The following is a 15,301-nucleotide window of genomic DNA, read 5'->3' as shown; positions in this document are numbered from 1 at the left end:
CACTGAGATTGATACTATCTTTCTTATTTCCTATCTGTAAACTGAAAGCAATAATTTTTCTGTTTCCTTTCACATATACAGAAATTCAATGTTTGTCACCATAAATTTGTGTATTCCCTGAGAGAATATGATTTTCTCTATCCATATATTTTTCAGTAAAGACTTTAAGGATAAAGAAAGGTACCTACTTCTAAAAACTTTCCACTGAATGAAAGATTTCTATCTTCTGCTACAAATGTGTCTAGTATTCTGAACTGCTAGCAAAGCAAGGAGCTCCAGGACTTAGAAACAAACAGAAATATACTTCTTTTTTTTTTTTTAATACTAATTGGCTTTTTCATTCATCACTGTTTAGAATTACTATTAGGAAATTGGCATAAAACAGTATGTCCCTTTCTAAGAAAAAATACTACATTTGAAAAGCAGGTTTCCTACAAATAGATGGGCATATACAAGTATGCATTGGTATGAACTCTCTGTGGTGGACTTAACAACCCTTCTTTTCATAGCAGTCATTTAATTTAATTATTTTTTTTCCCATCAAAACAAATATTTTGGAAAATAGTTCAAAATTATTTCCCAAACAGTTTTTAAGTTTTAAGCTGTTAATGAGTAAATAAGAGCTTCTGTTAAGAAAGAAGCCCAAATATTAAATTAAAAAATAAAAAATGCCTTTAATGGGATTAATCTTGCCTCTTGCCCACCTTTTGTTGCCTGAAATGCGAACAGGTAGTTTACATGACTCCCAGGACTGATTTCTATATTATTGCTTTCATGGCAGTTATGTCTCAGCATTATTTGCAGAAGGAACCAGCATGACTGACTGATTTACAGGGCAGGAGTTCATGGTTTAGAAGGTCCTAAGTAATTTATATGGCTGCTCCATGGGACACCTCAGACCTTCAGGTATTTTTGGTGAAAAGTAGTTTTACATGGCTACATAGATCTTCCTCTCTCACTGAACGAAGAGTATTGTAAAGTGATAAAATCTAGCATGTGTAATGATGTCACATTCTTCACCTTTTCCATGTGAAATTATTAACACAATAGATAATTTAACTACTATCAATAATAGAGTTATTTTACTTTTTTCTAAGGAAGTGGTGATATAATGAGCTATTTTATCCTTTCATAGTGGATGTTAATCTTTAAGGCAATTTATTATTACACATTTATTGTGCAGCTAAGCCTCTATTAGCATATTGAAGTTCTGAATATGCTTTTATAAATTCTTAATACTTTATGTTTTCTAATATTTTATACTGTGAAAAGGGTTGACATGTAAAAACGGTAAGGCAGCGAATTACTCATGGTGTATATGTTGGAAAAAATATTTGGCAAATGCACATAACAGATTATTTTCCATTGATTTGGTTTGTGGTCTTTTATTACTTAGAAATAGTTCTTTCAGTTTTTTGAGAGGAACAGGAAAAATTATCCTTTTATTATGGTAGAAACCAGATAATTAATATAGTAGCAAACACCTGAATGGCACATCCATCTTGATTCAGTAATGGCAAAGCTCTTCAAATGTAATTTGAGTAAATTTTCAAAGGTATTGTGAAAATTATCTTCTAATACCCATGCATTTTTTATTTTACTTGAAGACTAACATATTCCTACTGTGTTAGACACTTGAGAGATAAAGGTGTCTTTTTGAGGCACTGTATACGTTTAAGTGCTTTTGATATGTATGTGTTTGTATCTGTGCAGACATGTAAACAAAACCAAAACATATACACTGAAAAAGACGGATGCTTTTTATAGACTTTGTACTTTTTAAAAATGTTCAATAAGCATTCACACTTCATGTTGTAAATTAAGTCTTTGAAGTTATGTCTTAATAATTGCAGTTACTTTAGGTTAGATTAGTCCCTCAGAAAAGTTATCTTTGTTGTTTCCATCTAAGGTATAGTAAACATATTGCTTAATTTCAACCTGATTTCCTGGGAGGCAAAATGGCGTTGTGTGTGCTTTGTTAAACAAGTATGAAAAGGTGATGCTCTCCACTGTTTCAAAGAGAAATACAGCTTATACATGGGAGAGGAAAATACCTCTGAGAAGTCACACAGAAGATGGTCAGGATACAGAAGTGATAGCATTCAGAAGCTGCTGAAGACCAAGAAAGTTTTGTTCTTGTATGTACAGGGCTAATGTCTCATTCTCATAATTTAAGAGAGTGGTCCTGATGATGGTCATGACAATGATGGCACTCTCATCCTGATTTCCAGGTTATGATGTCCTTGGTAATGATCGATGTCTGTGATCATTACTGGGTTTAAGCCTGTTCCACATGCCACTGAAGCCAACCTACTTTAGTATCAACCTCAAGGAGACAGTGTTTGGTACCTTTGTTAACAAAATCTGAAACAGGCACAATAGATGATATTAGGACTCTACAGCTTTCATAGCCGGGTTGTTCTGATATGGTAAACAAACAGAAGTCCTAGGGGAAGGTTTCTATAATCAAAATATCATGAGACTGACAGGATTAGGTTTGTGCAGAAATTGGGAATTCAGAAGACATTCAGGAGGCTAGTTGTCCTTGGATGACTAGGAAATCAGTGTTTTCTACAGGAGAAAACACAGATCAAAAATGTAATTAAACTGATTTCTGGAGGAGTGAGTCTCCCCTTAGTGTAAAGTTTGCATAGGAGGGTAAGGAATTTTCTATGTCAGACTCCTAACGAAGTCATCTAAAATTGGTCAGTGTGGCAATACTTTAACATTCCTAATCCCAGGCAATCTGTCCACAACCAACCTTGGAATTTTGAGAATTGTGCAAATAGAAGGGGAGCAATGCTCTGGATGTCAAGGAGTATCATCGGCTTATCTAATCCTAGGGCCAATAGCAACATTTCAAATTCAGTGTAGAAAGAATGAACAAAGTTGATTTATGGTAAGTGAAATTTCATTGAAAATAATATACTTTACCTATGGGAGATGATAATTTCTTACTCCTAAGTATAAACATTCTTAAAATTATTTAGACGAATAGTGGAAAAATCTGTCGTAAATAATAAATGGTAATCTAAGAGAGAGAATGGTTTTAGATATGATTTCTGGTTTCTTTTTATCCTAAAATTTCCTGTGTTCTTGTATGACTGACTCTGGGAATTGAATATTTCAAAATCTGAGGTAGGCACTTCACTCTTTACTTACGACTTTGTTGCAGCTTTGAGATAGTTAAAAAAATACAGTGCTGGTGGCCTTATTTATTTCTGTCAGTACAGATAGATGACAACAATAGTTACATTATATTTTTATGCTTTGCTTTGCTAGTGGATTCCATTATCACAGCAATACATCTAAACTTTCTGCAGTGATGATCTTTCAACCACCCAGATACTAAGAGAAAACACATGTGGATGAAAGAAGTTCTGTCTCATTTATGGATTAGGCAGTAACTGGTTTCAGTAAGCTGTCAGCAAGATTCCCCGAGATGGACATACTATTTTATCACGTACAGAAATGATGAGCACAGCTTGAGGTCCAGATGGATTTTGTTAAATTTGTTATATTAAAAGAGCACCCTGGTTTTCCTAGGCATATAAACAAAGTTAGGTAGCCGATTTCTACAGTCAGTTGCATATATAACTACTGCAAGGAACAGGGTTTCATGTTGCCTCCTGCTCAGAAGTATAAGGGAAAAAATGAAGCATATTGGACACGCAGCTTGTGCTGTGTGAAATGCAGTAATGCAAATGTAGTGGTTATGATTATGAATTTAAATAAATCCATGTCAGAATACTGGCAATCTGTATGCCAATCTGGGTTACACTACTCTCAGTTTAGAAAAAGGCCTTTGTTTCTGTGTTCTTGAAGTTTAAAATATGTTAACTGTCTACCCTGAGTACATTACACTGACATAGGCTAAAAATTTGAATGTGTACATAGTCATGCGATGAAACAAGTCTCTTCACTGTCCTTAGCTCTTGATATTGCTAGTCACTTGGTTTTAGTGAAGGGAAACAGGTAGGCACTTCCTGCCTTTCCTACTACAAAATCATTATCTAGTAACTGCAAAGAAGAAAAATTAGGAAAAGGTTTATTTCTTCTTTCTATTCTCCATTTTCTAGCAAGGATCTAAGTGAACAGGCCACTATTATTAGTATAATCTGATGTATTTTTCTGCATCTGGGAGATAATAAGGAATGCATTGCTTAATGTGATTGCACCACCTGACTTTCAAATGGACCATAGGGATTTCATTTTAATTGAGCTATCTTTCTATCTTCAAAATCAGCTTTGGCCCCATTTTGTTCCACTCCTCAAAAATGCAATCATTACAATCACAATCACAGAATTATCTAGGTTGGAAAAGACCTTGAAGATCATCCAGTCCAACCATTATCCTAACACTGACCATTCTCAACTACACCAGATCCCTCAGCGCTAAGTCGATCCTACTCTTAAACACCTCCAGGGATGGGGACTCCACCACCTCCCTGGGCAGCCCATTCCAACACGTAACAACCCGTTCTGGAAATAAATGATTCCCAATATCCAGTCTAAAACTTCCCTGGTGCAGCTTGAGGCCATTCCCTCTTGTCCTATCATTTGTTACTTGGTTAAAGAGACTCATCCCCAGCTCTCTGCAACCTTCTTTCAGGCAGCTGTAGGGGGCGATGAGGTCTCCCCTCAGCCTCCTCTGCTCCAGACTAAACACCCCCAGTTCCCTCAGCCGCTCCCCGTACGACCTGTGCTCCAGACCCTGCACCAGCTCCGTTGCCCTTCTCTGGACACACTCGAGTCATTCAATGTCCTTTTTGTAGTGAGGGGCCCAAAACTGAACAAAGGAATCGAGGGGCGGCCTCACCAGTGCCGAGGACAGGGGTCAGATCCCTTCCCTGTCCCTGCTGGCCACGCTATTGCTGACACAAGCCAGGATGCCATTGGCCTTCTTGGCCACCTGGGCACACTGCTGGCTCCTGTTCAGCCAGCTGTCAATCAACACCCCCAGGTCCCTCTCTGACTGGCAGCTCTCCAGCCACTCCTCCCCAAGCCTGTAGCGCTGCTGGGGGTTGTTGTGGCCCAAGGGCAGCCCCCAGCATTTGGCCTTATGGAAACTCCTCCAGTTGGCCTCAGCCCATGGCTCCAGCCTGTCCAGGTCTCTCTGCAGAGCCTCCCTACCCTCGAGCAGATCAATGCTCCCACCCAACTTGGGGTCATCTGCAAACTGACTGAGGGAGCACTCGATCCCCTCGTCTAGATCATCAATAAAGATGTTAAACAGGAGTGGCCCCAAAACCGAGCAGTGGGATGTCCTGGGGGACACCACTCATGACCAGCTGCCAACTGGATTTAACTCCATTCACCACAGCTCTTTGAGCTCGGCTATCCCTGGGACCTGGACCACTGCATGTTTGTGTGGCAGCTCCGTCTGGGTCGCCGTGTTCTTTCTGGTGGTGGTTTTGACTCGAGTGGAGACCATAGTTCAGTCTACTCATCTAATAGACTGAACTCTACTCAAGATGAAACTAGCTCAGATAAGTTCTAGACCCAGGAGATGGACTGTGCCCTGTCCACACGAACTGCTGTGCAAATTGCCGCACCTCACCCTTCTGACGTGTCATGCCCTGTTTGCTCGCCCTGTTCGCCACGATCCTGGTCACTCACACTCCCTGGGGGCTGCTCTTGTATGTGAGGGGCGTTGGGCATCATCACTCCGGTCTCCGCCCACTCTGAGTCCCCACTGCCCTTGTGAGCAGCCCACTCTTCCCACACGAGAGGGAGGAGGCTTGAGGCTCTCCCTCTTCTCTGGGCTTCTGCCTTCTCGGCTTTCAGTTTTGCCATGGGTTTTTTGACTCTTTCAGAAGGGTCCCCCGCCACTACCTGCCTCTTCCAGCCCCTCTCCCTAGCAACTGAGCTAAGAAGGTGGAGGCAATGAGTCCTCATGATTCCCAGTTAAAGGAACTTCAGCAAGGAAGTTCTTTCATCTTAATTGTCCTGAAGTCCAAGCAACTAAAGCATATAGTATCTCTGTGTACCAATTAAATCAGTTAACTGTGTACCTAAGCAAATAGATGATATTTAATAATGATGAGTTGTATAAATTAGAGATTTGTTCTTGTGATAAGCACGATATAGGTCATCGGGAAAAGCAGTTCACATGTAGCTATGAAATTAATCTATACATTTGATAGAACTGTCATTACATGTTGGGAATTACTGCAGTCTCAGGAGTTTTCTAGGCTACAGTGATAATATATTGACAGAACATTATAAAAAATACACCTTCATAGCTTCCTGCATATTAATATTACTGCCACAGTATCATTAGCAATTTTTTTCCCCTAAAATTCACCTTAATGGCTGTATTTTAAAACAGCATGAAAAAATACATCAGCACTATTTGAAGTTTCATAATACATACTTGTTTTATTTGAAAGACTTAGAAATTACCATACACAAAATGGTTACTTTTTGATGATGACAAGTGACTAGCCTTTCTAATAACCTTCATACAGAAAAAGCAGAACAGTGCAATCATCAGAATGTATTTGTGACATACTTCCCTGTAGATCACCCTCTCTAAGATAAGAAGATATCTAATAATATTTCTGAAGCTTAAAATAAGGCAAAAAAAGTTTCAAAGCAGACTTTCAGTTTTTTGAAGTAAATGGTCTTTTCTATAGCTATAATACAGCATCTAGTAGATAGAAAATATAAAATGTAAATTGTAAGGCATTTTATAGCCTCTTGATAGCTTTTAAGATTTTTCTAAACTTTTCATCTATTTAACCATTTCACTACCTAACTCTCAGAAACTGCTTATATCTTTTACCTCTTTACATAATTCTGTGGGTTGGATCCTGAAAACCTTGTCCTTTACTGGTTGGTACCTGCCCTCGTGTGTTACTTAGTGTGTTCTACAGTTTGTCCCCTCTGCAAAGTACCTGATGTTTGTCTGAACCTGTCACATGTAGTTACACTGATTTTTCCTCTTTATAAATTACCTCTGCTATCTGCTCAACAATGATATTTCTTTCTCTGCCTCTTGCTCTGTTTGGATTTCGAAATGTGACTGTCATCCTTTCTCATTATCTATTCTTACAGTTTTCAACAGTGTTTTAATTCAGTTTAGTGACAATTCTCGTTGTGTGCATTTCAGATATTTTCATTGGCCACACTTGTCTCCCTTGCCACTCATTAATTTTTATATTTCAGTTTTGGTGCACTTTGGCCATAATTTTCTCTGTTGCTAATCCAGATCATACAGAATTTAATGGGAAATGTCCCATTCATACTTGCAGCATTTGAATCCAAATTTTTGTATATTTCCTTTTGAGGGAATAGAAGCTTTATAATGTAGCTATTTTCCCTTCAGACATTTTTTGTTACTCTACCCTCACTTTCCATAGATATTCATTAATTATTCTCATTCTCTGAAAATGAGATCTGCTGCAATGTGTCCATGAATTTTTTTCCTTTCCCAAGCCTGCCACCTATTTAATTCTGATGTCTTGCAAACATTTGAGGTTGCCTGTAATTTTGTGTATATGGCAAATAAATTTAAAGTAAATGTAAAATGCAATGGGAGCCATATTGAATTATTGCAGTCTTCATTCTTACCTATTCTAAAGAAAAATGTTCTTTCATTATTCCTATTTATTCCTTAATGCATTCCTTGATAGCAATATGTGACTCAGTCTTTTCCTTGCATTCTTATATTCATTTAAGTCATAATTTTATATTTGTCCTACTACTTTCTTTGCTACTGTCAGTCCTTTTTGTCAACTTTGATTTTTTAGTATTTTCACAGACTGCAAAAAATGTGCATATTGCAGTTTTGCAGATGTCATTTAATGAAATAACATTACACTTTGCAGTCACTATGGAGAAGATGGCTTTCTTTCTTCATTTACCAAAAAAAAAAAAAAATGCAAATCCATACAATTCCTAAGAAGAACAAGCAGTGCTGTTTATGACAATTATTGACCATGGAAAATGGATTAAAATAGAAGTGAAAAAATGAGCTTTTGTTATATTTCAAATTGACCACACTTACAAGAAATAAATTAAAAGCTTAGGAAAATTACTTTTATATGTATTTATGGTTTTGTCTGCTTTTATGAAAATGCTTATGGGAACATAGCTGAAATATTGGTAGAATCTGTTGTAATTTCTTTATGGTGCGGAGCCCTTTACAATTTCAGAGTCAATGGGAAGACCAAACAAAATGCTCAGAAAAGAACTTTAATACTTTCAATAAAAACAAGCTTAACTATGTGATAATTGTTTGACTGATGCAGGTTTATAAAAATTCCAACCATACTTTAAGGTGTGTTGATGAATGTGGACTTTCTGGAATTCTATGAAAAAATTCAAGAGACAATGAGTGTAGATTTGAAGAACTGACAGCCTCAGGCTTTCTGGCACCCCTTTATTAATTTTCTCTAGGAGAAAACTTTGTTACAGTCTTATTCTATCAAATCGTGAAACAGAATAGTGACATACATTTCTGCACAGATCATGTGATATAATTTTGTTCTAGTGTAAGATCATAAGAGGTATGGAGATAAGGCCATAAAAGGGTACAACTGGTCCCTAAGGGCCTACTCCTAGTTCTGGCAATATACTGTTATCTATTTGGCTGATTTGTTCAGAGAAATTATTGTTTTTTAAAAGATTGTATCATTTCAGGTGAGCTACAAGTCAGGTTAAGCACAGTAGTGAAGTAGCACATTTATTAATTTGTTGTTATTCTCTTTGTTTATTTAACGTTGCGATTCATATATTCCTTCATTTAGTTCCACTAAATACCCATACTACAAATACTGGGAGCAGGGTGGGAAAGGTATGGTCACTGTGGCAGACAATTCGTTCTTACTACAAGTCACCATGTTCTGCAAGAACATAAATGTTGATGCAAAACTGGGTTAACTGCATTTTAGTTTATGAGCTGTGAACAACAGGAAAACACTGAAAACACCGTTTTACTTATACCTCCAAGCCTGAATCAGTTGGAGACAGACTTCTTGCATAAGACGCCAGAAGTTCGAAGAGTGGAAAGGAAAAATGTCAACCTAATATAGAACAGATGACATGATATGAGCTAGAACTGCCTGAGCCATACACATTTCCTCTTGTGAATGAAAAAAACAAAAGTGTGGTTCTGTGTTAGATATACATATATAAACTATAAACTATAAAATACAGATATATCTATAAAATACACAGAAGTGTATAACATTCATATATAAATAAATTACATTTTAAAACATATATAAGTAGATAGATACATGTATGTAGATGTAAGCATATATCAATTAATTCACCAGAACTGGGCTAAAAATGCAAAAGAAATGTCTGAAAAATACTGTCTGTGGGAAAATTTACGGGTTTTTATTTTCTCATTGTTCCTTTGTGGTCCATTTGAGGAATCAGGGATCTTTTACCTGCCCAGACTGTTTGGTATGGTGAGGAGCCTGGAAACTTTTGTTTCCTGTGGCATCTCTCCAGATACACTTGGTATTTGGAGTTGGGTGAACCTTAGAAAACTTGTGCTTTATGCCAGGCAGGCTGATGAGAATCGTACAGCCAAGGAGCTCATTTTAAGAAAAATTAATTAAAAAAAAAAATGTACAGCTCAATCAAGACCTTTTGGGAAAATTTTAATGTTGAAAATGCATTCTTTTTAACCTAGTTTTTATCAGGGAATCATTCTAATAGAAAAGTCTTGAACAGTTCTGGAGTGCAGTCACCCTAGTGATATAAATGCACTTTTTAAGATCAACATCATATTAAAATTCAAATATGCCAGTAAGGTTGAAAGACTGATTACATACTGCAAACCCTTTTGCATTTTGTCTAAATTTAACAGATCACATAGCTGGCATTTTAGAACCACCATGTGACTCTTAACATTATAGAAAAATGACAGTGTGCTGTAACATGATCCTTTTGATCTTTCGAAAGACTGTTAATAAAAAGTAGATTATATTCATGGTGATGCTGTATGGGTTAATTTTTGAAGAAGGAGGTTAAAATATTTTCAGCTTGATTTGTGCTCGATATCCAGGTTTATAGGAGCTCCATCCTTCAGCTTTATGTGGTATACACACTTTCAAGGAGTTGTTTCTTTCCTGTTATACCATGCTATTTGTATAGCAACAAGACAGACTTTCTGGCAGTTTAGTCCAGTGTCAAGCAATCCCTTGCTTTCCCTCTTCATCCTCTGTGTTTTTATTTACCCATTTCAGTTGAATATTTCACTTCACTTTCATTGGGAGGGCAGTTAAGAACCTTTATTATTGTAGCTTATATTGACTTTCTAGGTTGCCCTACACCTTTTAGGACCATTTCTTAATCCTTTTATCCTGCCTGCAACTGCATGCCCTCCATCAGTTCCCAGTCTTGGTGGAACATGGAGCACAGCTTCCTAACACGACTGACTGTGCTGCACAGCCATGTGGCGCAGCGCAGAGTCCTGGGTTTTGCAACCAGCATGACTTCGGTACAGCTGTGGTGTTTCCCGTCAGCACCTCACAGCCAGGTCAATCTCTGACCTCTCTGTAGCTTCTTTCTCAGTACCACTCCAGCTACCTCTGTGCTTAACTGCCTTTCTGGGCAGTTTCAGCATGTATATTCCATTTTCTCACAGCATTTAACAAAGGGACCAGCAACAGAAGTTACCCACGGTCACCATTTCATATCTGCTGTGTTGGCTAGTGTTTCCTTGGTTTGTGAGAGAAAAGATGGGGGTTTGATTTCCACTGGCAGCCAGTTTGAAGAGTCCAGCTGATTTCTAAGGGGTTTGGATTAAATATGTTTAGACCATCTTTTAAACAGGATTTGATTAACCAGGAGCATCTGCCTTCACTTCCTCTATGCACTAGGTGGAAGGGGAGAGTTAAGCTTGATGCCAGAGGCCACAAGGCCTGTTCCTGACCCAGGTCCGGTGCCACAGTTGCCTCCAGGATTGCAATACAGGGCTGTAGCCGCAGGAGCAGTAGGGTTTTCTGCCAGCTCTGCAGTTAGGGTTAGTCTCCTCTGTACTTCATATGTCCCTTTCCTGCCAGTGCACTGTGGCTTGGCTTTTTAGATGACTGCTATAAAGCTGTGACCATGTCGTGCAAGTCTGATGGTGGGAGTATTATGGCAGTGGAAAGGGGCTTGAGAGCAGACAGCTGAGAACTGGAGGCTTTAAAAATCCCCCTTTCCAACCCTCTGACAAATAAATCCTTCATTGTCCTAAATGCTGTAGTGTTAAACTTGTACTGTCTGCTTTGTTAACATGAATCTGCTGGTTTAATGGAGTACCTATTTATTAAACCTTTTTCTGGATCTGTAAGCATAAAAAATGACTGTTTTAAGAAAAACACGGTTATTTTCCTGATTGCCAGATGTAAACCTCAGACAATTATCTGATAGGATGGAGGGCAGCAGCTAGATATTTGTTTATACATTTAAAAGAGTGGCTAGACTTTGGATGTGTTATAGTTCACATCTAATAATGGGGCCAGCGGTTAGGAAATAGGTATCCATGCAAAACTTTAATATGTCCATCATATCCAGTGTTAACTGAGAAGGAAACCCCAAAGTCATTAGAAACTTGATGCACCTGATTTATGGACTGTTAAAGTTCTCTTTTTCCCTTTCATTTGTCACATTACTTAGGAAAATAAATTTACCCAATCATAGTGGAAATGACACTTTACTGACGTTGACATCAACGCCTTTCAAGCCTGTCTGGAAAGTTTGAAAGCAGTCTGTAGGCTGATATTTCATGAATTTTCTTGTGGATAGAGTCCCTCGTAACAAGCTAGGAAGTAAAGCATTCTAGCAAGCATTTCCCGATAGGTGTTTCATATAAAGAACAAGTGCCATCTGTCTGTGGGCTACCTTATCAACAACTGGGCAACATAAAAGTTGTTTGACCTTTCCAGCTACTTTGAAACTGTGTTGTTTGAGATAGAGAAGCTATGATATGCTACAGCAAGACAGAAGCTTCAGCCTTTTCATCCAGTGGTTAAGATGCATCCTATTCACTCTGTTTTTCCAGCTCACTGTCCATGTTGATTGTACTGTGTATCATTTTACCTTTTACAACATAAATGCACTGAGGTTTTATTTGACATACCATTTTCTCAGAAACTTCTTTGTTTAGTCAATGCAGATAACCAGCTAACCATTTCTAGATTCTTTCATTTTAAATACGTTGAAAAAAAACATGAGTGGAAGATCTTATCAAAACATTGGCTATTATGTCAGCCACAAATTTAACACCTTCAGCAAAACATCCTATGTCACATTTGCATCTTAAATCCAAACATTATTAAGAAAGCTGTAAATGAAATGTAATTTAACATACTGACTAGATAAAAATATAATTATTATGACTATTATAATTTATTATAATTCCCACAGAAGTTCTGGTCATATAAAAAAGCAGTTTTTCTGCATTACTGTGAAAATACATGTCAGAGAACTGAATGATGCGTTTATATATTGAACAATTCCTTTTTGCCCTCTTAAGACTGAAGTACGCCCCTTTTTTTTTTTGTATTCATCATGTGCACATGTGCTATTTGTAATTGGCAGGCACAAAGGCAATGCTGAACCTCTTACTGGGGCTTAATTTGGTAAAGTAACAATAATCATGCATCCCATTCAAGTCGCACATTGTCCCTTGGTTTGTGCCTTTTCCTTGCCCCGCTGCAGGACTGCTGTACCAGTATGGGAAGACCTTTCTTCTTTGAGGGCTTCTCCCATCTGTTCTATATCCAGGCTATCTGCTTCAGTGGACTAGCAGAAATTGCTTAACACTTTCCTGGTAGACTCAATACCACCAGGTATTTTTTATAAGTGCTGCCGGTCTATAAAGCCAGGTCTAAAGCACTGTGTTTCTACTGCTACTCAGAATTTCTGGAAGATACAGAACTGTAAGAGACAGAAGCAATCGGTGACTATCAAAGTTTCTGCTTACTCAGTTCTCTGTCACTTCCTTAATAATGCAAGGAATTCGATGTTGTGATTGCACCTGGCTTAGGCACCTGTCTATATCCTTAGGCTATTGGATGCCAAAGGATGCACCTGTTTATAGTAACGGAAATTACCTGGCAGGAGGCCTTACATTGTCTGTACATTTGATATATCCCCTGTGCAAATGTCTAAAAGAATAGAGGCATAAATCTACTGTTTAGTAATGGCACATTGTTGGGTGTTTAAAAGAACATACAGTTTTTAGTGCTGTAGCACAGCCTATCTTCTGTTGCAGAAATACCACTCAGATCCCTTAATAGACAAAGGTGTATTTTCCTGTGGAATTTAACAGTGAGTCTAAGCACATGTCAGGGCTTTCCTAATGAGGCCTCTGATTCATTTCATTGCCTGGGTCATGTATCACATATATGACCTGTACTGCTGTAACAGTAATGAAAATTCTGATGGGATGCTTCTTCCATATAGCCCTGCTGTCAGGAGGGTCACGTTTCTTTATCAGGATTTTTCCTGAGTCCATGCTGGATCTGGTATAGCAGATTTGTTCCTCACTGCTAGACTGTGAACCCATGCAGATTGCTGGAGAGACTAGTAGCTGTGTATTTGTGTTTAGTACTTCTTGTGGATGAAAAAAAGAAAAGGCACAGAGTTTTGAGGTACATTCTGTGTGAACTGAGCTTAGACTTCAGTAATTCAGTCACTGTAGAAATTTGCCCACATTGTCTATTCCTAAAATAATTTCTAGCAAATGAGACAAGCTATAACAATATCCATTATTTCATAATCTGTTCATTGCATCTCATAAAAATCTGCATGTTTGCATTATTTCATATTATTGCCAGTTAATTTGTGTTTTCTATCCATGTTCAATTTGCATTCATTAACTCATAGTTTGCTGGTAAGTGTGTTCTTTCTATACATGTTCAAAGAAATTCTTTAATTCAATTTCTCTGTTTCTTCTCATACAGTCTCACAGCCAGATATGCAACTCAGTCTAATCACAGTGGAATTGCAACCAGTCAAAAAAAGACTTCTAGGTCAGTTAAATATCTCTAATTTATTGCTTGTTAGTGGTACTCAAGCAAGTATATGCCCATTGATATTTTGTCCTTAGGACATAAGCAGACATTAAACAATGTGTATTTATGTTATGCGTGCAAGCTTCGCAGCAATGAGCTTTGCCACAGGAAAGCCTTGTATGGTCTGGAAGGAGCTGATTTGTACTGTCTATTAGCAATATTTCTAGTTGTTATGTATCTTGCATCTTTGTATCCTGCATGTAAAATATTAGATGTGAGGGATTAGTTGGTGATTTTAGTGCTCTCTACTCTCTGGCTCAAATCCTCACTTTAGTCATGAGTGAAAAGAAGTTTGGGAGTCCATTCTAATTCCTACTAGATGTTTTGCATGTATCACAAATCCACCTGAAATGTTGACCTCAGAGACCCAAGTTCACGTAGAAGCAAAACAGAGCAGAAAAAAAGAACCAACTTCCAAGACTTCTGCTCCATCAAGAGTCAGCTGCACACAGTTCCCACTGATGAGATGCTTTGTTTTGGCAGTGAATTTGACAGCTGTGTGTAGGAACTGATCTGTTTCAGGTTTCATCAGTACTTTGAGTTTATCATTTCTATGAGCACTAAAATCTACAAGCCAGACTGCTGCAGAAGAAAGAAACTGAGGTCTAAAGCTTACTATCGTTTCTTTTTTTTTTTTTTTTTTTTGAAGGGGGGGTTAATAATTAATGTGTTCATTAATTATACCTTTGCTGTACAGTTCATTGGTGAGAACAATGAACTTTAAATTGCATAATCTACAAAAAGATTGCATTTTGTGGTATAGTGCACTAACACAATTTGAGTTGCTGGTGATAGCTTGGAATGAGCTATACCATGGTCCAGTTGCTTTGCACCTGCATTTATAGGTCCTCACTTTTCCTTATTGCTGATGTTCCTGTCTTGTCCACATTCAACATGTTGGGGTTAACGGTCTTATTGTCTAATACTTTAAATCTGTGGCAGTGTTTCCGAAGCCTGTTCAGAGGTATGTGACATGTCCCTTATTTGTTATTCTCCTCTTTGCATTTCCTTAGCTGCTTAACATGATTCTGCAAGAGCAGTTTAAAGCCTGAATTCAATTAAAAAAGACAGCAAATGAGGTAAACTGGAAAGTGTGTAGAGCAGATGACCTCATGTATAATATGCTTACTGTGGCAAGTTCTCAAATTCTGGCATGCAGAATATATGCAGAACTATTTTATATTTTAACAGATGAGTTTCCAGTGTTGCACATGCCTTCCCATTGCTTTTTCATTACCTCTGACAAACAATCTCAAGGCTCTCACTGCCTGTCAAAT

At 37.8% G+C, this 15,301-nt stretch overlaps 1 protein-coding gene across 2 annotated transcripts in view; it reads left to right on the top strand.

Moving 5' to 3' along the window:
• The window catches only part of NAV3 (neuron navigator 3), a 270,447-nt gene that overhangs the window by 110,145 nt on the left and 145,001 nt on the right, over nucleotides 1–15,301 (top strand). For both annotated transcript variants that reach the window (XM_074902825.1, XM_074902824.1), the window contains exon 6: nucleotides 13,914–13,982. In XM_074902825.1, coding sequence (XP_074758926.1) covers nucleotides 13,914–13,982 — 69 coding nt within the window. The remainder of the gene's footprint in view (nucleotides 1–13,913; nucleotides 13,983–15,301) is intronic.

Source organism: Athene noctua, chromosome 3, assembly GCF_965140245.1.
Source record: "Athene noctua chromosome 3, bAthNoc1.hap1.1, whole genome shotgun sequence".
Classification (NCBI taxonomy): Eukaryota; Metazoa; Chordata; class Aves; order Strigiformes; family Strigidae; genus Athene; species Athene noctua.
Note: the sequence above shows the minus strand (reverse complement) of the source record. Positions and strands in the feature narration are given on the sequence as shown.